Raw genomic sequence first — 22,616 nt, forward strand, 5'->3', positions numbered from 1 at the left:
AGTTTGCAATGGAAAAAGACCATGTGACTGTCATGTCAGGGTCTCCGGCTAGTGACAGGACCGTCTCAGACAGGATGGCCGTCAGAGTGAGATTTCTGCCGTGGCTTTTCATAAAGCTCCGACCACACATGCCCTGGCCAGGCAAAAGATCCAAACATAAGCTGCCATGGCGAAAAAGTTCCTTTCCATAAAGCATAGTAATAAGAAAGAAAACTGAGTATACCATTGTTGATGATTCATTTGATCAGATTATCAAATTACAACAAGAACACATTTATTCTGCAGTTGCCATCATTTTCTTTGCTTTTTGGCAACGCATGTCAACATTTCACCGAAATAAAAATCAAGAACCCAAGAACCCCCTTTAATTAATTAATCCCACTTAATTAATAAACACCAACCATAATACAGTATAATAAATTAACTAATGACTTGTTTTTCGCAGGCGTTTGCCTAGCTGTGGAGGATGGCCGGGCTACAGTACGGGCCGTTGAGCCAGCCATCGGTGATCTGCTTGTACGCCGCCTCGGTGAGGTGGATGCCGTCCCAGCTCAGGTGCGACGCCGGGTTGGAGCACGCCGACGCGCCCGACATCCCGCACCGCGCGTTGTTGTTGTAGTTGAACTTGCCGCCGCCCGACCCGCAGCACGTCTCGAACGCGGTGCTGAACCCTGCGAGCCCAAGAAAACTCCGTCAATCTTACCTGTTTTCAACTCTCGGCATCCATGCCTAGAGGTTATAAGTCGAACCAGCCGATTAACCTATTTATACATTAATTAAGTAGGTAATTATATAAACGGTAACCTGACAACATGATCGTTGACACGGGCCTTCATGTGTGTTTGGTTGGTGGAACATGGGTGGAAGTTCCGGTGAGGGAACGAAGCGACGAACGTGGGTTGAAGTTGGATTCGTAGGAAGACATAAGTCCACACCTAACCGGTGCATCTGCCATTATTTTGGCATAATTGGGTCTGGCTAGTCGTTGGAGCACGGCGACTATTCCCATATAAAATGGCCATCACGAGCTCTGGATTGCCTTGCCCATGTCGGACAGTACTATTAGCAACTGGTCATTCACTGGCAGAGAGCTGAGGAATCTCACATGGCCCATCTCGTCCTCGCCACCAACCAGCATCGCACACTGCTACTGCTCGTGCACAAATTTTAAACTCCCATCACGTTGCCTGTCCTCGTGCTCAATCAACCCACCGATTGAAAACGATGATATCCGTTGCGACGTACATAATGTTAGTTGCGGACGATAAAATTATAGAATTTGATACTACTAACTGAATCAATGATATATATCGTAACACACGGGCATTTTGTGAGTTGTTTGAGACGATATTCGTTGCGACGCAGGGACATAGTGGTGATAGAATTCGACACGTACCGTAGGAACCAGGGCTGCGAACCATGTCGTAGACGCCGGAGTAGAAGTCGGCGTACATGATGCGCGCCGACTTGTACTTGGTCTGGAGTGCGGAGATCTTAGTCTTGAGCTGGTTGTTGTGGTTCGTGGACAGGTCGTTGAACTTCTTGAGGCAGCCGAGGGCGTCGTAGTCGGAGCTGCTGGACGTGCCGTAGATGGTGAGGTAGATCGGGAAGCAGCCGATGGGGAGCACGCCGGGGACGACGACGTCGACGGCGCCCATGGCGATGAGCTTCTCGACGCCGCTGGAGATGGTGTCGACGATCTGGGGCGTGTACGTGCTCGCCTGGTCGGCGCTGTACCCGCCGAACAGCATCGCATTGTAGTCGTTGCCGCCGAACTCGCCGAACACGAACAGCGAGTTCGCCAGGTAGCTCTTGCAGCCTGCACAGAATTCAAAAGAAATTAAGTTTTGTGGCAGAAGCGAGCGGCAGCAATGGCGGACTGGCGGGGGGAGCAGTGGGATGGGAGGGAGTGATTACTTACTGGAGCCGCAGACGGAGCTGGAGATCTGCTGGAACCACTGGAGCTGGAAGCTGATGGGGCCGTTGTTCCAGATCTTGTCGGAGAGGCCGAGGGAGCGGAAGAAGCTGGCGTCCATGGCGGTGGCGCCGGTGATCGCCATGTTGGCCCCCTTCTTGAAGTCGGCGCTCGTCGACTTGGACGGCGGCAGGAACGGCAGCCCGAACTTGGTCGCTGCAAGGCCGGCGAACGCGAACGGCCGTCAGGAAAACTCGCCTCGCCGGAGCAGAGCAAGACGACGACGACGACGACGTAACCAGATCAACCAAGAAGAAGAAGGCGGAGCCAGGACGGAAAGGCGAATTACCGAGGAAGTCGACGACGACGCGGCCGTCGGAGCAGCGGCAGGTGGGGGAGCCGAAGTAGGTCTCGCCGTAGGGCGGCTGCGTGAAGGTGATCTGCGACGGCTTGCCGTTGGTGCACAGGTTGCCGGTGTCCGTGATCGAGTCCCCGAAGTTGTACACCGCATTGTACTTCTGCGCCGCCGCCGCCGCCGCCGCCGACAACAACATCGCCACGCACACCGCCGCCACCGTCGACGAGCTCCGCCTCCCCATCACGGCAAAGCTACCAAAAGAGAAGCAGAGGAGAAGCAGAGCAAGATGCGTGGAAATGGTGGCGAGATGGGGGCGCGTTTTATAGCCCGTGGGGACAGGTGTAGTGTATATCATGTATGTGTATGTAGGTACTCCCATGTACTATCATGTGTGCACTTTGCCTTTTGGTGCCGTCCGTATCCGGGAAGCACTGGTCCGGAGTTTTTTTTTTACATTCTTTGAAAAAATCGCAATGTACTGTATTTTTCAGTGTAAAAATTTAGTGTCTTTGGATATAATATATCTTTAGGTATTACAATTTTACACTAAAATTTTAGATACCTTTTAAGAATAGTAAAAAAACTCCCTATTTTAGCCGGACCCAAGAATTTAATGACGGATTCAGATGTTTTTGGAAGCTTAAGCATACGTAAGAATTTTACGGTCCTTAAGTAGTACCAAGAGGTATCAAAATTTACATAGAAAAAAATAGTATTTCTTGGTGCCTTCTCAAGAGATGATAAAATTGTTTATTTATAAAACATATAAGTATATGATATTACCATAGTATTTTTTCGAGGGGAATCTGTACGCCCAGTACGGTAGTTGGTTACCAGAGAAAGGGAGGGAGGCAAGAAGAACGGGGTTAGCTGATTCGTGAGCTGTGGAACAATCCTTTATTGTTCTTCCTTTTTTTTCTTAGCTTTGTGATTGGCAAGAGGCGACTTCCATGTGATTTTGTGGGGGCTTTCGGGTGAGCATTACAATATGGGTGGTGTGCATGAGAGAGAGAGAGAGAGAGAGAGGAGAAAAAATGATTGAGAAAACGAATGGTGTTAGCCAGCTAATTAAGCTGCCGCTCTACCAATCACCGGCTGCTGCCGCCACTAACCCCAGTCCCGTGCCAAGGAGGATTTTGTCTCTCCCTTTGAAATCTTGCCACCTTTTTGGTATTTGATTTGTCTCTGCATGATGAGCAGCAGTAGGTTTTTGCCTGCATACTTTTGCGTTCAGGCCATCTCTTCTGGTAGAGGTGTGTTGCCTTTCCCTGCCTAGCTAGCAAACGTGATGGACCGGCATTCTCCCTGCAGCTAGCCCTCTTTTTCTTTTAATAAGGTATTAGTATACGAACGATTTTTCGGTCTTCGAGAATGTATCAGGAGTTACGAAAATTTTAGTGTAAAATTTGATACATCCTACTACATAAGTACCACCAAGAGGTACCAAATTTATATAGAAAAAACAGGCACCACTAAAATTTTGGTACATCTCGGTATCTACTCAAGGACTATGAAATTGCTTAAGTATAAATCCTTTAGCTAGCTATGCATGTACACATATTTCTAACTGCAAATTAAAGTGTGTGAGAGAATTAATAATATCTGATGTAAGGATGTATGATCAGCTATTTATATATTCATTTATTATTAATGTATTAACAATTTATATGTGCAAAATAAAAAAGTGAGAGATGGAATTAATATGAATTTATGATGTAATGCTGTGTACAACTGTCTATTTTAACTTTTTATAACGTTGATATATTGACCAGTTTGGACAGTCTTGCAATTGGTCCCATTAATTTTATTATTAAAAAGGACAAAAAGATATGGCTGTGTATATTCGTAGATAGTGTGGAGGTGAAATATAATATTTTATTATCTGGATATATGTACATCTATTTCTATCTGCAAATTAGAATGAGAGATAGAATTAATAAAACGAATTTCTGATGCTATGCTGTAGATATATAAGTGTCTATTCATTTTTTTCTTCAATATATGATCCAGTTGGACCATCTTGGTCCCACTTTTTCACAATTAAAAAAAAAGGAATAATACGCATGGCATGAAAAAAATATGCATGCATGTAGGTAGTACAAGTTGCGTGTGCTCATGGTTACGTTCATGCATGGTTGACCGTTGTCTTTGCCCTTTATTCCTTGCGTCTCCGGTTCGACGAAACTGGGCTCCAATAATCTGTCAGCTTCTCTGCAATGGATTGCAGCAGCTTAGCTGCCTTTCAGGACTACCAGTCGTCTGCCATGGTGGTTGTTTGATAGATGAGCTTTGTTTCAGTCCTTTCTTTTGTATCACAAGATAATACCGTAAGGTACTAATATTCATACTCGTGCTATTCGTCTCACGACCAAACTGTACTTCGATGTACCATGCAATTAGGATCATTTGATCTATCAGTGAGCGACACGAGTGAGGATTTTAATATCTCATAGTATTTAGTACCTCGCGGTATAAAAATGAAGGACCGAAGTAAAGCTAGCTCTTGATAGATAATTTGGAAGAAAAAGGAAAGAGGAGAGTTAATTGTGTGAAGTTGGTTGGTTGGATGGATTTGTCTGGTGATCGATCGATCTTTATCCTGCAAATGGAAGATATCTCCTTCACCATTGTAACTGCAACAGTGACATTGTTGTCCCAGAGCTCCTTTGCACAGCTGGCCAAAGTGATAGGCAGTTAGCAACTGAGATCACAAAAACAGTGGAAGCCAACACACACATCTTCATCTTAGAGCAGAATGATCAATCATGGTAGAAAAGAAAGGATTTGCATTGATTGAATTCACTAACATCACCAGGCCATCAATAAACAGCAACCATACTTGTCCATTAACCAAAGAAGCTGATATTCTCAGTGTGATTCAGGCATGGGCATCAACTAAGTAAAGCTAAACACTGTTGATGCCCAACTAATCATCGAACCAAATGGAGGTTATAGACTATAGAGATGAGGGTGATGGGACAAGACCCAACTCAAAGAGAAGACCACTTGATGCAGGCATGGACCATGAGCACCATTATCAGTGAAGACTTGTGTGTGTTTGGAGCTAGCTAAGCTAGCAACAACACTTTCACTCTTATCTTTTCGCTTATACTTATAAGCCAATATATAAAATTTTAATCTTAGATTTAGAAGTGATTTTAAGGTTTTTCACTGAAATTTATTTTTTAGCCCTGAGTTTTAGATCGGTAAGAATACATACATAAATTTTTTATTTGCAAATATGACGTTTTACTTTTTTATTCATAAAACACTCAAACAATCGCCCTTTTAGGTCTGAACAATAACAAAGATATTGGTGGTGACAGTAGCCATCAGGCACCAGCTAGGCATCCTGTGGTTTAATTAGAGAACTATAAAAGAATTCCCTTCTCTGAAAATGCACCACCACCACCACCACACACACACAGACAGTGAGACAGACACAGACACTCATAACGAACTTGCACTTATGCATTTGGCCAAGCACTCACATCATTGATCTCTTCTCCTTAATTAAGCAGGCGCCTGCAACTCAACTGGGACGGGTGAATGATTGTTACAAAAAGTTCAGAGAGCAAGAAACAACTTTGCATGTGTTTTCAGTGCAAACAAAGCACTAGCCGGATTATTGTTCATCAGCTAATGATTAACTTCGCAGCAGCAGTTTTGATTTGGTGATTTGGACAGTGTAAGTGGAGCCATCGACTGTAAATGCCTGAGAAGACGATGAGGTTTGGCAGCGAGAGAAACGACGAGGCGGAATGGTACCGATCGATCGAGCTCCATCGATCCGGCCGGGTTAACCGAGACGGCGACAGCTGCAGCTGAAGGTTTGGTGGTGAGGAGAAGAAAGTCCGGCGAGCAAGTCAGAGGTCGCAAGCAACCTTAGCTGTGTCAGACGGCGACGGCCACACAAAAGAGGGTGATTGACCGGACGATGTATTTGAAAATGAAAAATAATTTATAAATAAAAATTATATATATATATATATATATATTTGAGACTAGGATATAAACTTTGGTTTGAAAATACAAATTTTAACGTATAAGTATAAACATAAGTAAAAAAGATGAGATGACTAGCTACTCCCTCCGTCCAAAGAAACCAACTTTTTTGTTTTTGTGTCGAGCATTTGACCATCCATCTAATTTGAAAAAAAATCAAGAAATTTTAAAATATTATTCACACATAAAGTACTATTCATGTTTTATCATCTAATAAAAATAAAATTATTAATCGTAAATTTTTTTAAATAAGATGAAGAATTAAACATTATACCTAAAAACTAAAAAATTGATTTGTTTTGGGACAGTGTCATCTTTCACCCATACAGACGCAGCGGTTGCTTTTATGGGTTGAACTAGAGTTGATAAATGGTTGAAGAGAACTTTCACGGTGTTTGTATTCTACAAGTAGAACGATGAATCTTACGTCCACGACAACAAAAATAAATACCCTCCGAAAGATATTTCAGTATTGATAGAGATACTGCCAGAAAAGGTAAAACCATACTTTTCTTTAGAGATTAAAAAAAAGATACAGTTATCTTTTAGTAGTAGTATCGGTACTTCTTCAGCTCCATTTAAAGTATTTCGCAAGTTAACAGATATAGATATAGATATAGATATAGATTTTGTTTGAAAGAATATGATCGAAAAAAAACGCTAAATGTTTACATGGTTATCGTAAGATTAATATGTTATTTCAAATATCACCAAAGAACCATATCAGCAATTATATGCAAATTAGTTACGGATTAGCTATTGGCTGTATATATAATCCAATAAGGAAACGATAAAATACACTTAGCGGGCAGCCGCCACCGCTAGGATCTGAATCCTCTACCGTTGGTATTATTACTATCATTTTATCTTTCTACGAATTTACGTGTTAGTGACAGTAATGGTATTGTCCAAATGGCGGAGGATATGTTCCCCCGCACTGGCTGCTGCAACGCACACACGGCACCTCCGTCGATCGCCGGCCGTTCCTTTCCGGGACAGCGACGACGGCGGCCGGCCACTCATCGATATAATCAGTTCATCACACGTGAATGATTGGAGCTCTGAGGAGAGTGATCACTGATCAGAGAGCAAGCTACGTAACTGCAGCTAGCTTGCTGATGCTGCTCTGAAAAAATAAAAGGAAAACTAAACTGTACCATATTAATTTTTTGCTGGATTTCTTGCCGTGTTTGATTAGTGGTTGCCGGGTTAGGTGCGAGTCGCTGTATATTGAATTGTTATGCGAGCTTTTTTTTTTTCCTTTCTCTCGTGTTTATAAGCCAGAATTTAAATTTTTGAGCTTAAATTTTAAGTAGATTTAGTCAAAAACACATATATAAAAATTTTATTTATAAATTGTTTTTTATTTATAAATAGTTCGTATGATTTTTCAGCTGAATAACTAAACAACCCTCTATATGGGCGCGTTCGACAGAAGTGGAACGTAAACCAGATTCGTCTCTTTGCACGCTTACTAAGCTCTAAACGGTGTGTTTTTTCGAAAATTTTCTATAGGAAAGTTGTTTCAAAAAATCATATTAATCTATTTTATAATTTTTTATAACTAATAATTAATCAATCATATACTAATGTACTACTATATTTTTCACGCCAGATAACTTTGCTCGCGCCGAACGCGGCCTGTATCTCTGCTAATTATTCTCGATCGGCGAAGGCGACGTACGTGAGTGAGTGGTCGATCGGATCGGTTGTTGTGGTGTGCATGCAAATTGGAAAACGCGAGATGCTCTAGCTAACCACTCAACAACACAAAGCTATTGCTGAAAGAAAAGCAAGCCAAGCACGGTGTGGAAAGCTTCGGATGCTGTTCTTAATTCCATTTCGATATTATTCAGGTCAATCGCCATTGGTCCATCCATCTCTGACGACGACAATGATATGATCAATGGAGATTTCGATTCCGATCGATCTTTTATAATTATATACAGGTACTGACAGTCCAACAGTGTCTCATCTTCCATCGCATCGATGAGTGATATATATATATATATATATATATATATATATATATATATATATATATATATATATATATATATATATATATCCATCTCGATCACGTCTCAACTAATGGGTCAACCAACTTCGATCACCTATTTTTTTTCTCCGGTCTATGTTTACAGGCTAAAATTTAAATTTTTGAGCGTAAATTTAGAATTAATTTTGAGTTTTTTCATTAAATTTTATTTTTCAGTATTGATTTTTAGATAGATAATAAAAATATGTATATAAAGTTTTATCAAAAATTATTTTTTTAAACCTATAAAAAAGCAAACAGTCACCGTTGGCTATTCCCTTCCGATTGATTTCGCAATCGATCTGGATGGGCTTTACTAAAATCACATCGATATGTACAAATGCTGGGCCTTAGATGTATATATATGTATGGAATTTAGTAACTGGCATCCATCAACAAGGGTAGGCTTGCATCACACAAATTCTGAACATGTCATGCTGCTGTGACTAGTCCGATGACGATGTCCTTAATTGGGCAAGCTTATCGGCATAGCTGTTTTTCTGTGAGTATATTTTTTAATTATTAAACGGTAAACAAATATACTTTTTATGTTTATAATAGGATGCTTCACTAATTATACGCCGGTGACTTGTCTTGTTGTGTGTGCAGCTGATTAAATTTAGTTATAAGCTGACCTCGATAGGAGGAACATAGCTCCTACATCTGTCTCTAAATATTTGATGTCATTGACTTTTTAATGCATGTTTGACCATTCGTCTTATTTAAAAAATTTACATAATTACTAATTATTTTTATACCATTTTATTTATTGTTAAGTATACTTCTATGCGCGCGCATATATATAAAGTTATATATATATATATATATATATATATATATATATATAACTTTATATAGAAAGACGTGTTTGCCTCTTCGCTGAGAACTCGGCGAAAATAGTAGCCATCCACAGAGAATAATAAAAGGTAAAATAACTTAGACAGAAGAATAAAACGGTAAAATAACCTAGAGAAACCTAACTCGATAGATATTATAAGACAAACCCTAATCAACCTAATAATAGATCGAAAGCCCTAAAATACTTTATCCAGAACAAACCATAAAACTTACTGCAGAATGATGATAGGCTACATGTCAATGTTCCTCCTGATGGGCCTCACTTTTATACTTTTGCTTATACCTATAAACTAGATTTTAAATTTTTAACCTTAAATTTAGAACTGATTCTACAGTTTTTTCATAATAGCTGATTTTTTACTTTGCTTTTAGATGAGTAAGAACACTATACAAAAATTTATTCATAAATTATTTTTCATTTAAAAAAACCGTTTGTTTTTTTCACAAAAAGATCAAACAATGAACCTAGAATAGGGGAGGAAGGGGACCAGGTGGCCCGCTCTTCATAGTTGATTGAAAGCACTAGATCTACGATTGTCCAAAGCAGTCAGTCCAAAAATGATCCTAAGCTCCCTGTGTTTTCGCTTACATTTTGTTTATAAGTCAAAATTTAAATATAAACATAAAGTAAGAGGTGATTTTAGTTTTTTATTGTAGTTTATTTTTTATCTTTGCTTTTGGTTCGCTATAAATATGTATAAAAAAAAAGTTATGCTCTTAAATTATTTTTTGTTGTAAATAAGCAGTTTGGCTTATACTTATTAACAAGCAATAGAAGAGGCCATAATTTTTCCTTAAAAAACTGATCCTAAACTCCAAACATGTCATGATCATGACATCTCAGATGATTGTGATTTTTTAGAACATTGAATTCTCTCCTAATATTTGGAATTTTTTTTAAAAAAATATTCTTTTAGAAATATACTGCATTTTAGAAAAAAAAATTGAAAATATATCCAAGTGCCATAGGACGTGTCAACAAGGGTGGTATCACCATAGCCTGTGATGAGTTGGTGACAAGCTCACCTTGTCACCACAGGCTGTGGCGACGATCCATATAGTCTATGAGGCTTGGTGTCACTGGCGATAGTGACACGCTATATGGGCTTGGGAGGCTTGTCACCGTAATTGGTTGTGGCACGTGTATTTTTTTAAAAGAAATTGGTGTATTCTTTAAAAAGTGAGAAAAAATATTTTGAGATTTAATTCATATTTGGATCAGTCTTCTAACTGAAAAGTGTGGACATGATGTAAAATGGCCATCAACCTAGTTGATCGGCATTGCAAGCTTGGCAATGGCATGGCACATTGTCAGAGCTATATTGGTCTTTTTCAAGGCCTTTATCTCCATGAAATTCATAAGCACGAATGCTGTGAGACTAAATTTGTTTAACTGCAACCAATGCTAGCTCCTGCTAACGCTGAACCAACACAAGAACAAGAACACATAATATAATAGGAGGCTAGCCCAACAAACTAATTTGTTTCATTCGGATTCACCTAACCTAGCCACCGCTCCAATACACTAGGATAATTGCCCTAGCTAACTAGTTAGGCAGTATACTTGTTTAATTAGACTATATGTCCAGCTGCTATTGTTCCTGAACTATCTCCTTGTTTATCAGGCTCACGGTTATACCGTATGTTTTTTCCAAAAAAAAATTATGTAGGAAAGTTGCTTTTAGAAACATAATAATCCATTTAATTTGTTAGCTAATACTTAATTAACCTACTACATCTGCAATTTTCACCAACCTATCCTAACGGCAGAAAAACTGGCTTGGACTACTCTAAACTCCATCTGAACAACTCAGGAGAAACTCGCAGAGGTTACAGATAGACTGAATATTTTCAACAGATTAAATATTAGAGGGGTCAGGCATGATACCATGTACCATATAATGGAGAAAACTAGCGAAGGAGCATCAAAAACTTTTCGATAATAGTCTTATGGGTGGTTCAAGTGTCTAGACCACCCTCAATTTTGGTTAAGAAGGACCCTATTCATAAATCTGGTCCAAGTTTATTTCATAGGCATAGTCCACTGAATTATTCATGTTATACTCCTTTCACCCAAAATATTGTGGATGAAAGATGGAGGAGGAAAGGTTATATGATCTTTTAGCTATTTAATAGTATAAATATAGAATTAACCACTACAAAGTTAAAAATCTATTTTAGAAAGACAAAATAAAAAATCCTTATATACAAATATTTAGCAAAAAAACACATCGTTTAACGGTTCGAAAGCATACACATAAAAACCGAGGAAAATTCTGCGAGTAATCAGGTGCAACGCACAAGACATCGAGCTTCTTTTTTTGGTGGTAAAATGCTAGAAGCTAAATGCCGTACTGTTCCAGGAGAAGTTCAATGTGCTTCAATGCATGCAGGTATGTGAATTTTGTAATCTTAAACATAAGTACAGAAAAAACTAAATCAACAAACAAAATAAGACGCTATCTGTCACCCTTGTCTTTCTTTCGCTTTTGCTCATGATTATAAATCAAAACATAAATTTTTAATCTTAAATTTAGAGTTAATTTTGAGATTTTTTTCATCCTAGTTTATTTTAAATATTTTATTCATAAATTATTTTTGTTCCCAAATATGTCATCGGCAATCGCCACTATTCAACCCCACAACTTAACCAGAGGAAAATGACCTCACTACTCACAAAGAACAGGTAGAACTAATTCCAAACGAAAAATTATTTGTCGACAACATGCTACATATATACGCACACACATTATCCCTAGGATTATTCAGAGAGAGACATGAGGAGATTGTGTGCTTGCCCTTGTCCCAGACGGAGGCGTTAATTTTCGATAAACCGTTAGAGACGGTCCGTTTGCTTTGCACGTTTTTTAGCAGTGAACTTTCTTCGAACGAATGTTATTAGAAACCCCATTTAAAAATAATTTCAGACATCTATAGGAAAAAAAAATACTCCCTACATAAACTACACATATACTAGTTAAATACTTGTGTTTGCTACGGATAAAAATAAACTATGCATATGCTAGCATTGCTTGGAATAAATTAGCTATGAGATTTTTTTCAAACAATTTCATCGCTACAGATGGCTTTGTAGGGTAAAATTATATTCTAGATATGAAATAATACATTAATAATACGTGGAATGAAAATTTTATAACATTAAAGAACATGTAGTAGTTGGTAAAAAGACAGCATAGGAGATGGGGTGTCAGATTCATTTGCCTACGTTTAAAGAAGTATAGATTAATCTATTAATCAATATTATATATATATATATCTAAATTTATTTATATTTATATGAATCTGTACTTAGGTTAAAAAGTCTTATGCCGTAAAACCGAGTACATGGCAAGAGGATTTGAAAACAGTACAAAAATGTGGTAGCGTGCAATGTCCGTGCATGAATTGCAACAGGCTGAATCGATCAGTGAAAACTCATGGGCCGGCCCACCAGCGCTTCATCTCCCCCGACTCCGGCCACCGTGTCCTCGATTGAACACCACCGCGTCCCCCTTCTTCCCCTCCGACGACCCGCCGCCGCCCGCGGCGTCCACCGCCGCGGCGCGCGCGGCCGCGGAGTCCTTCCCGGTGAGCCTCTGCACGACGTCCTTGAAGCTCGCCTCGTCCGCGCTCACCTCCGCCGTCACGACGTGCGTCACCTTGACCACCATCTCCCCCTCCTCCTCCCTCCTCTTGCCCGCCGCCGCCGCCGCCCTCGACTCGCCGCCGCCTTCCGGCCGGCTCCCCATCGACGAATTAATTCTTTGCCGATCGACCGTCGATCGATGATCTTGTGCTCCTCCGTACGTGCTAAGCTTTATAGCCGCGCGCGGCTTGATTACTCGATCGGCCATGGAGTCCAGCTAGAGCGAGAGGGACTCTTGGAATGGAAAGGTCGCAGCGTGCGCGAGGACGAGGAAGAAGAAGAAGAAGAAGCAGCTGAGGCCAAAAATTAACCGGCGTTGAACGAAGAACATTAACTTGTCCATCGTTGAGACCGGTCGTCTCTGGTGATATCTTTGCAAATCGGTACAGATCTGGCCAACTAAATTAGTGGAATCTGAATAAGTTAGGTAGAGTTTTAGCCCTTCTTTACATTAGGAAAATCTTCGTGCTCGAGCCCCCACTATCCCTCATGCCAAATCCGCCCCTGTTGCAAATCGAGCGCTACCGATCGAAGCACGATACATGCTCGTATTTTAATAGATGACGTCGTTAGTTTTTTTATCATGTATTTTATTATTAATTTTTTTTATTTTTACAAATACATAAGAGTATAAGTTATAATTAAAATATATTGAGTAATAAATTATTAAATCTAATAGGAAAATGATAATTTCATAACTAACTTTTCTTATGTAATAACACTAATGATCAAACATGTACTAAAATATATCAATAACACGATCTACTAAAAAAACGAAAGGAATAATCTTTTACTCACTTTCGTTTGTTATTTTCTACCGAGGAAGCATGCCAATCATTCCGGCGTCAAAGTTGAAACCATTGCGACTGGTTGCATGCAAGGCCAAGGCCACTAGATGCATTGCTGAGGTATAAATAAATTGTTCGTTTTATCGGTCTTTCCATCACAAGTATACCTACAACATTCAGTACAACATTCACAGCAGATAATCCATCGCATACTCAAAATATAGCACCATCGCTCTCTTCTCTTCCATGTATATATCAATATCTAATCTCAAGACTACGATAGCAAGAATAACATAAAAGGGGTGGTTACAAAATATTAGTAAAATATATATAAAGGATATAATATAGTTATTTTGTCGGAGTGATAACTGAAATAAATAGAGAACTTATTTTAGGTGGTTATCCAAATGGTAATACGGATGATCAAATTTGACTTTATTATTTTGTTGGGTCAGTAACATGTGTGTTAATAAAATATTCTATATTAATTAAATCAATTTCATAACAATTTACGCAATCGAAAACAACAAAAGTCAACATCATTTTTTTAAAAAAATCCCACAGCACCATTGAAAAATTCAACAAAAACCGCACGTATTGATGTTCTATCCCGAATAGAATAGTGTTGCTTGATATGATCGATCCCCTTCTGTGTGATAGAGATTAAGTCGGGGTAATTTTGTTAAGTTACCTAGGAACACCTCACTAAATTCTTTATTTAGTTTACAAAGGGTAGAAAATGATATTTTAAAATGTGTCGGTTGGTTTGATAACGTCATTCCGACGAATCCCAAATTCAAAGTGGTATTTCAACTACGTTATAATAGTAATTTTCTAGCGTGGGCTGGGCTTGTGGGCAAAGGCTGAGTGGTGGACTATTGGGCCTGTTTAGTGTCTATTGGGCGAAGGTACTATGACCGTGGGGGTGAATCGTGGGCCTTGTACGCTGATAATAGATGGATGAATGGACCATTTGTCTATTTTGGGCTGTGTTATTGTGTATGTATGTATAATGTATAATATATCTATCTCCCAAAAAGACTCTCTTTGGCTTATTTTGTTTGTCAAGAGAAAAGTGATTGTTTTACATGGAGTCAGCAAAACATTGGCTCTTGGCACATAAAACGAGGAGACAACCAGAAAAATCTGTTTTATACATGTGCTGACTCTAATCAGAGAGACTGATCAGATAGAATGTGAATGGGGGAATTAATTAGCATGTAATTATGAATAGTCAGCTTCAAAGACTGTCCTTTATATGAGAAGTTTTTTCTGCTGACATTGCTTGAGATAAAATTCACAATAGGCTCTACCATTAAACATGCCTTTATGTGCCTAAAGTCTAAGAAAATAATATTTTTGTGTTTTATCTAATCTATTAGAAAAACAATATGGTCCAAAAACAAAAACTAACGACGTACGCACGCAAGCCTTATGTCCTTGTTTGGTTCGCGAAAATTTTTAGGTTAGGTGTTACATCGGATGTTTGACCGGATGCCAGAAGACTGTTTCGACGAGTAATTAAAAACTAATTACATAAGGTGTCAGCAAACTACGAGACAGATTTTTAAGTCTAATTAATCCATCATTAGCACATGTGAGCTATTGTAACAGTTGTGACTAATCATCGACTCAAAAGATTCTTCTCGCAAATTCCTTCTAAACTGTATAATTAATTATTTTTTAACTATATTTAATGCTCTGTATATATGTTCAAAGATTCGATGTGACGGGTGAACGCGAAAATTTTATAAAAACTAAACAGGCCTATATTTCTGACGAAACGAAGACAGTTATCAACTGAGAGAATATATTTGAAAGCGAGTGATTGGAGATACTGTTTTTCAATAATGCATTCAACTTTTGCGACGAAAAAGATGAACGTGGATCTCCTACGTAGGAACGGATCAGAGAGTTGCCATCGTCACGTGCAATTGATGGGGATGTATGGTAAAGGCTTTTATTTTATACTAAATCCCTTCTGTATTATAACGTTTTTATTTATCAATGTATATTTATCTATGTGTAGCGCGTATATAAATCTAGATAAGAATAATATTCGGTGTACTAAAAATAACGACATTATATTGATCGAGGGAACATATTTGCCGCAGCCAGTACAGCCTTTCTCATCGATAGATGTACGTAATATTCACCTACAGTTTTCTTGACCGAATATATATATTTTTGTGTGAAAAGTTTATTTTATCGCTCCCTCAATTAATTAGCTGTCATTGGAGTATCATTCCTCTCGATCTCCGTCCAACCATGTAATTAAAGAGAGAGTTTGTTTTGAAGACATTAATTAAGGTCGAGATCAGCGTACGATTAGATGACTTCGATTAGAGGTGTTCAATGTGTTGCTGTTGGGAATAAGAATAATAGATAAGGATTAACGTGGAAAAACCCCTCTAAGATAGAGAGGAAAAAAACCATGGGAGACAAATCTACTAATAACTGTACGGGATTACAGGTACAAGGGTGGTCTATATTTATAGGCATTGAATAAGACTAGCACTAGGACTAGGACTAGTACTATGACTAGGATTAGGACTAGTACTAGGATTAGAATTAGGTTATTTGAGTCATAACCCAACAACCTCCCCTTGAGTCAAAATCCCTATAAATATGAACTCGAAGAAAATGTCTCCAAAACCCCGAAGGGTAGCTAAGCACCATAAACACCTACTAAGTCTAGGCAATGTTTGAACTTAGTATTGGAAAGTGACTTCGTGAGTATATCTGCAGGATTGTCTTCAGTGTGTATCTTCCCCACAGTAACTTGCCCTTGAGCAACAATGTCACGAATAAAGTGGTGCTTAATGTCAATGTGATTGGTCTTGGCATGAAACATGTCATTCTTGGTCAAACAAATAGCACTCTAGCTATCACAATAAACAACATTAGTATCCTGTCGAATACCAAGTTCAGAAACCAGACCTCGCAACCAAATAGCCTCCTTGACACCTTCATTAGCTGAAATATATTCTGCTTCAGTGTTAGAAAGAGCAGTAACAGACTGAAGTGAAGCTTTCCAACTGACAGCTGAACCACACAAAGATAAGATATATTCAGAAATAGACCTTCATTTATCAAGATCTCCAGCATAATCAGAATCAACAAACCCAACTACACCGTTTGCTTCACACTTTATTAGTGGTGGGCCCATAACCCACCCTTGTACCTGTAATCCCATACCATTATTAGCGGATTTGTCTCCCGTGGTTTTTTTCCTCTCTATCTTAGAGGGGTTTTTCCACGTTAAATCCTATGTCTTGATCTATTATTCCCAACAAGTGGTATCAGAGCCAAGATCTGATCTACCCGGTTTGCAGCGTACTTCGTCGAGTGTCTACGGCCGGCGGCAGCGTTCGTCCTCGACGTGAGCGGCGAAACAGATTGCATGCATCTGTTCTGTCAGGGCGTCCTCACGCTCGTCCACTCCCTGTCCTGCACGCATGCACACCACAGCAAAGGCGAGGAGCAGCAAATAAAAAGTACAGCAACAAGTAGCATCGCTGGATTTTTTTCTCCTGTCCTGGCTTCAAGTTTCTTGGAGATTTGCCACTTCATCCACACACCAACATATCAGGAAGTTTTTTCTCTGTTCAACCTATCATATTTTTGATCTGCAAATTCTTCTCGAAGTCTTTCCACAAATTAGACATTGAGAAGTTTGATGGCAAGATCAGTTTCAGTATATGATAGGTTCTGATGAGAATTTGCAATCCGCCATTGCTGGCTGGTTCGTCAGCCCAGATCGATTTCTGACGTTAACATTGGCGCCCTTCGATCTACTGACTTTTCTTCTACAAGCTGGTGTTTGGAAGGGAAAAACAATTCATCGAGAAAATTTCCGTTCCCGTTTATCACTTTGATCAAATTTTCCAAGAGATTTCAATACTTCGTTTTGCTGTTCTGTTGGGTTCCCCTAATTTATACCAACAACTTTAGGATTTGATCCTTTGGCGAGTTTTGAAGTATTATTCAATGCTCTTGTTTTGATCACGTGATTTTAGAGGAACTGCTATGAGCACATGACCAATTTTTTATGAGGTTGATCAGGAGATTCAAGTACTTCGTTTTGGTTCGCATCTCTGTTGGGTTTTACCAATTTATACCAACAGGTTTAGGGTTTTATTCCCATTGCGTGTTTGAAGTATGGCTCACTACTCCTGTTCAAAACTAGCGAGATTCTTGTTGTCCTCAAGTTTAGTTCGTGCTTATTATAGTCCAAAAGACTATTTGTCGCAAGGTGATTTTATCTATATGAAGTTTCTGGTGATTTCAATTTTTATGCTACAAGGGAATTCGTCTCAAGGTGGAGATTATTAGAGATGTGATTCGAATTATTATCTATAATGTATTTAGATTATATTACTACTTTTCTACTAGGTTTCTTCTAGCCCTTTCCTACTAGGAGTAGAAGTAGGATTAGTTTCCTAATAGGAATGTACAATCCTTTTCTTATTAGGACTGCTTGATTTTCTCTTATATATATATCGCTTGTAAGCTGCACGGGAAGGGTACGACGGCCCGGTGTATTCATCACCTCATAGTAGATATTGCCGATTGACGCTCGTGGTTTTTTTCCGCAAGGGTTTCCACGTTATACGTCAATTTCCCTAACAGTTGCAAATGCTGAAACTGCTCTTGTCTCACTCCTCAGGAATGCTTAATTTGACATGTCAGCATATTAGCTAATGTGGCACATATATCTCATTTAATTCGTTTAATTAGAACGTACGTCTAGTCCTTTGCGGAGAGAAGTATTTAAATTCCAAGAAGTAAGAAATTTCTTACATGCAAACACTTATAAGAGAATAAAATGATTTCCACTGTGATTCTATTATAAAAGTTTTATTAATAAAAATATTTTTCATTTGCAAATATGTCATTTCATTTTTTCTCTCAAAAAGCCAAGCGTTCAACACAATGTCATACTCTTCTACCATCTTATAATATATGGATTATGCTATCTAAGGAGAAATTAAGGTTAGACAGACAATACTAGGATATCTCTATTAAATAAGAGATGATTATAAGGATGGAAGGTTAGTTGGGGGATAAGGGGAAAAGAAATTCAAACTAGACTCAATTAATGTGATATATGCTCCACTTGTTTAATGGGAACGTTAGTTGGGGGATAAGGTGAAAAGAAATTCAAACTAGACTCAATTAATGGGAAGGTTAGTTTTATATTTTAGGACCAAATAAAAGCAAAAGAATATTTATATATTCCACTTGTTTTCATATTATAAGACTTTTTTTTTTGCTATATCCATATTTATCCATGGATGAATATTGTATATATATTTATATTCATTGGTATTCATATGAAGCTACAAAGTATTATACTGTAAAAAGCATGCAATATATTATACTCCACTACTGCAGGATAGAAAGAATCTGGACATGACGTTGCACTTTATGTAGCGCAGAGATTCACCAAGGAGTAGGACATATATGCTCCGTTTGCTATTGTATGCAACCAGGATTCTCTTTCCGGCTATGCATCCTCAACAACTAATTAATCCATTCAAACATTTTTTTTCCACAGCAAAAATTCAATCTGGCCTTCACATGCATTAGAATGTATAATCTGGCCTGAATAATGAGTATACCATTTCCATTATCAAAAAAGAAAAAGAAAAAGAAAAAGATGGGTATTACTTTTGTCGATCAGCATCGCGAATGCAATCTGGTCCCGGCAGCAGTGACGTACATGGATGTCATCCCTGTGCAATAATGCGTATGCCATCTATCACGAAACTCCATTTGTCATCCATCTACTTTATCTTTTTCTTGTCAAGGTTAGCATATATAAAAGCAGTACGTACCACGTAGGAAAAGGGTATCTCGATCGGTGACGAAAACAACGTCGACATCGCAAAGCGATCGATGGCTTATCACTAGGGATAAATATGTCCAGCTTAATTCTGGGTTGTATATGCGTCATGCATTTTGCCCACCTTTGTCCACACGAGAATGCAATCGGATCCCCGACAGCAAGTACCTGACGAGTCCCACCTGCAAAAATGCGCATATTTTTAGGGCGTTTTACGGTTTGCAAAAATACGCAATATATATATATATATATATATATATATAAATGTTATTTTTTTCGTTTGTAAATGGGATCAGTTTAATTACCACTTGCACCGACTAACCAATCAAAATGAAGATAAAAAGGGCCGTTGAGAGAGAATGTGCAAAGAGAGATGGAAAACAGTTTTTAGCACACAGGTGTAGGTACACCCGTGTGCTTGCATGTCATCTAAATAGTCATTAAAAAATATTAAAAAATTTGATAAGATAGATTAATATGATTTATATCGCTTCACAAACATGCAAGTTTAAATTCAACCATTACAAGTTATAGCAAAAAAAACAAACAAAACTGAAACAAAGTATACGTATATTCATAATTATTTTTGTTATTTTTGCTACAACTTGTAAAAGTTAAATTTAAACTTGCAAGTTGGTAGAGTGATATAACTCATATTAAACTATCTTGTTAATTTTTTTTATATTTTTTATGACTATTTAGATGATATGCAAGCAACGGGTGTACATACACCCGTGTGCTAAAAAATTTTGCTTCCAAAGATAGATCGATTCTACTGGGCATCAAAGTGTGTAAAGATCGTCTATATAAACCGTCGAGATACTGAGAAACTTCTACTACACAGCTATACATCTACCTGCACACACACATATATATATATATAGCTAGCAGGAGATCGATCGATTGGTAGGTACAATATTGTGTGATAGAGCTGAGCTGAGCTGAGCTAGGTTAAGGCCGGCCGGTTGACATGGCCGGCGGCGGCAGGGACCCTCTGGTGGTTGGTAGGGTTGTGGGCGATGTGCTGGACCAGTTCACCCGGACCACCAGCCTCAGGGTCAGCTATGGCGGCAGGACGGTGTCCAACGGCTGCGAGCTCAAGCCGTCCATGGTGACGCAGCAGCCTAGGGTTGAGGTCGGCGGCACTGACATGAGGACATTCTACACCCTCGTACGTTAATGAATCTATATATATATATACAAAATATATGTATTAACATACCTGGATGAATTAATGTAGAAATTAATTAAAAGTCCGAAAAGTATTATAATAAACGGAGGAAATAGAAATTACTTTAGCTGTATTAAAAGAACGTAATGGTTAATTGCAGAATGGCTATAAAGTGTGTATATATGGATCCCGTGTTTACGCATGCATGTGTTACGCCAGGTGATGGTAGACCCAGATGCTCCGAACCCAAGCGACCCCAGCCTTAGGGAGTATCTACACTGGTATGCACCGATTAGATTTACTTTATTTTTTATTTTTAATGCTCTTGTATATTTATGGCCGGTTGCATATATGTGTTTAGATGGAGTCAAGTAGCTAAAAATATTTATATTTTAGAACACGCGAACATATCTGGTAGTCTTGTACATTTGCATACTCCCGATCACTCGCATGTCGATGTTGATGTACGGAATAACCTTCCCTTTATTTGTCTGTCTACAGGTTGGTCACTGATATTCCTGGTAGTACTGGAGCAACATTTGGTCAGTACAGTATATTTTTTAGGGCAATTTTATTATTCATGAAAAGTACTTTTAACCAAAAATGAAGGTTTAATTTTTTTTTGAGTGACCCGAGGCACCAAGTAACAAGAAATACTAAATTTTTACGCTAGAAAATGATACCTCGTAGTACTTTGTCGAGGAGAGTAAAAGCATCCAGGTCTGTGGATATATATATATATATGTGCATGGTTGATATGATGCAGGGCAAGAGGTGATGTGCTACGAGAGCCCTAGGCCGACCATGGGGATCCACCGGATGGTGCTGGTGTTGTTCCAGCAGCTTGGCCGTCAGACGGTGTATGCACCTGGGTGGCGCCAGAACTTCAGCACCAGGGACTTCGCCGAGCTCTACAACCTCGGCTCACCGGTCGCCGCCGTCTACTTCAACTGCCAGCGCGAGGCCGGCTCCGGTGGCCGTAGGGTGTACCCATAGGATTGGGGTGTCCTCTGGTTACGTACGTCATCGGACTTTAGACATAGAGGTTAACATACGAGCCAAAGTACATCATCAGACCGATATGTCAACCACTAAGTTAAGGGAGAAGTTACAGCGCCGCTCTCTAATAGCCACTCTTATATGGTCTATTATTAGCCATGCGGCTGTATCCGCGTAGCTAGCTGGCTGGCTGCCTATGCATATCAGATCCTTTGGATCATGTATGTAAAGCCAAATATTTTAATCTCAGCTAGCAAATTATATTATGGCTGGTGATGAAGAGCCTAGCTAGCTTAAGTATATATGGTGTCATTCTTATTGAGTGCAATAAAAAGCAGGTAATAAGACAAACTAGCCAAAACAGACATGTTACTGGCTGTTACTGCTATCATGCAAGACATGAATGACAATAAGTACAATATTTTATTGAAAATATTTAACCGCTCAAAATGAATCATTGACTGAGTTGAATGATATGAACTTAAAACTTCTCTTGCTAGTGTACTGTCTGAAATTAATGATCTCAAACGGCAATGCTTTTAGCCATGTGATTTTTGTGTTGCCTTACATCATGAACTTGCTGGTGCTAAAGTTAAAATAGATATGTCAAGTCTTTAAATAAAATTGAATATGATTCTTACACTAACATGACTATTAAAAAAGAAGATGACGAGAGCATTGGCAAAAGTAAGTAATTAACAGTATTAACTTTTATTTCTCATAGTGTAGCAAACTCCGATGAGGCTGATTCAAACAGCGAGGACAAAATTAATCTTAGAAACGATGAATTAGAACATGTTGCTTTTAAACTTGTTGATAAACTTAATATATATTCTAAAAGGCTTAAGAAACGTGATCACACTATACAAATTTTAAGTGCTGAAATTTCTATATTAAAGTCTCTAATTTGTGATGATGATAATATATAGCACATCCTGTGAAGTTTTACTTTCTGAAAGTTTTGCGTTACGGTATGTCAATAATACTAAT

General features: G+C 38.8%; 2 protein-coding genes across 2 annotated transcripts; one reads left to right on the forward strand and one right to left on the reverse strand.

Annotated features, from left to right (window-relative positions):
• Window positions 1-202: 202 nt before the first annotated feature.
• Window positions 203-2,572, reverse strand: LOC102709284 (GDSL esterase/lipase At5g45910-like). Its single transcript, XM_015838590.2, has 4 exons — window positions 2,265-2,572; window positions 1,922-2,131; window positions 1,397-1,819; window positions 203-671 (listed from the first exon to the last, which is right to left on the reverse strand). Exons 1-4 carry the CDS (start codon window positions 2,512-2,514, stop codon window positions 454-456), a joined length of 1,101 nt encoding a protein of 366 aa, XP_015694076.1. The 5' UTR covers window positions 2,515-2,572; the 3' UTR covers window positions 203-453.
• Window positions 2,573-20,426: 17,854 nt separating this feature from the next.
• LOC102709569 (protein HEADING DATE 3A-like) lies at window positions 20,427-21,696 on the forward strand. The gene is made up of 4 exons (XM_006655747.3): window positions 20,427-20,627; window positions 20,847-20,908; window positions 21,129-21,169; window positions 21,394-21,696. The coding sequence occupies exons 1-4, from the start codon at window positions 20,427-20,429 to the stop codon at window positions 21,621-21,623; spliced, it is 534 nt and encodes a 177-aa protein (XP_006655810.1). The 3' UTR covers window positions 21,624-21,696.
• The last annotated feature ends 920 nt before the right edge of the window (window positions 21,697-22,616 follow it).

Source organism: Oryza brachyantha, chromosome 6 (genome assembly GCF_000231095.2).
Source record: "Oryza brachyantha chromosome 6, ObraRS2, whole genome shotgun sequence".
Lineage (NCBI taxonomy): Eukaryota > Viridiplantae > Streptophyta > Magnoliopsida > Poales > Poaceae > Oryza > Oryza brachyantha.

Excerpts from the sequence above, each read along its gene's own strand:
- LOC102709284 (XM_015838590.2), bottom strand. The coding sequence starts at position 2,514 with ATGGGGAGGCGGAGCTCGTCGACGGTGGCGGCGGTGTGCGTGGCGATG. Across the intron at positions 1,820-1,921 it reads CAGCTCCGTCTGCGGCTCCA|GCTGCAAGAGCTACCTGGCG; the intron begins GTAAGTAATCAC and ends AATTCTGTGCAG. Across the intron at positions 672-1,396 it reads TCGCAGCCCTGGTTCCTACG|GGTTCAGCACCGCGTTCGAG; the intron begins GTACGTGTCGAA and ends TTGGGCTCGCAG.
- LOC102709569 (XM_006655747.3), top strand. The coding sequence starts at position 20,427 with ATGGCCGGCGGCGGCAGGGACCCTCTGGTGGTTGGTAGGGTTGTGGGC. Across the intron at positions 20,909-21,128 it reads CTTAGGGAGTATCTACACTG|GTTGGTCACTGATATTCCTG; the intron begins GTATGCACCGAT and ends GTCTGTCTACAG. Across the intron at positions 21,170-21,393 it reads TAGTACTGGAGCAACATTTG|GGCAAGAGGTGATGTGCTAC; the intron begins GTCAGTACAGTA and ends GATATGATGCAG.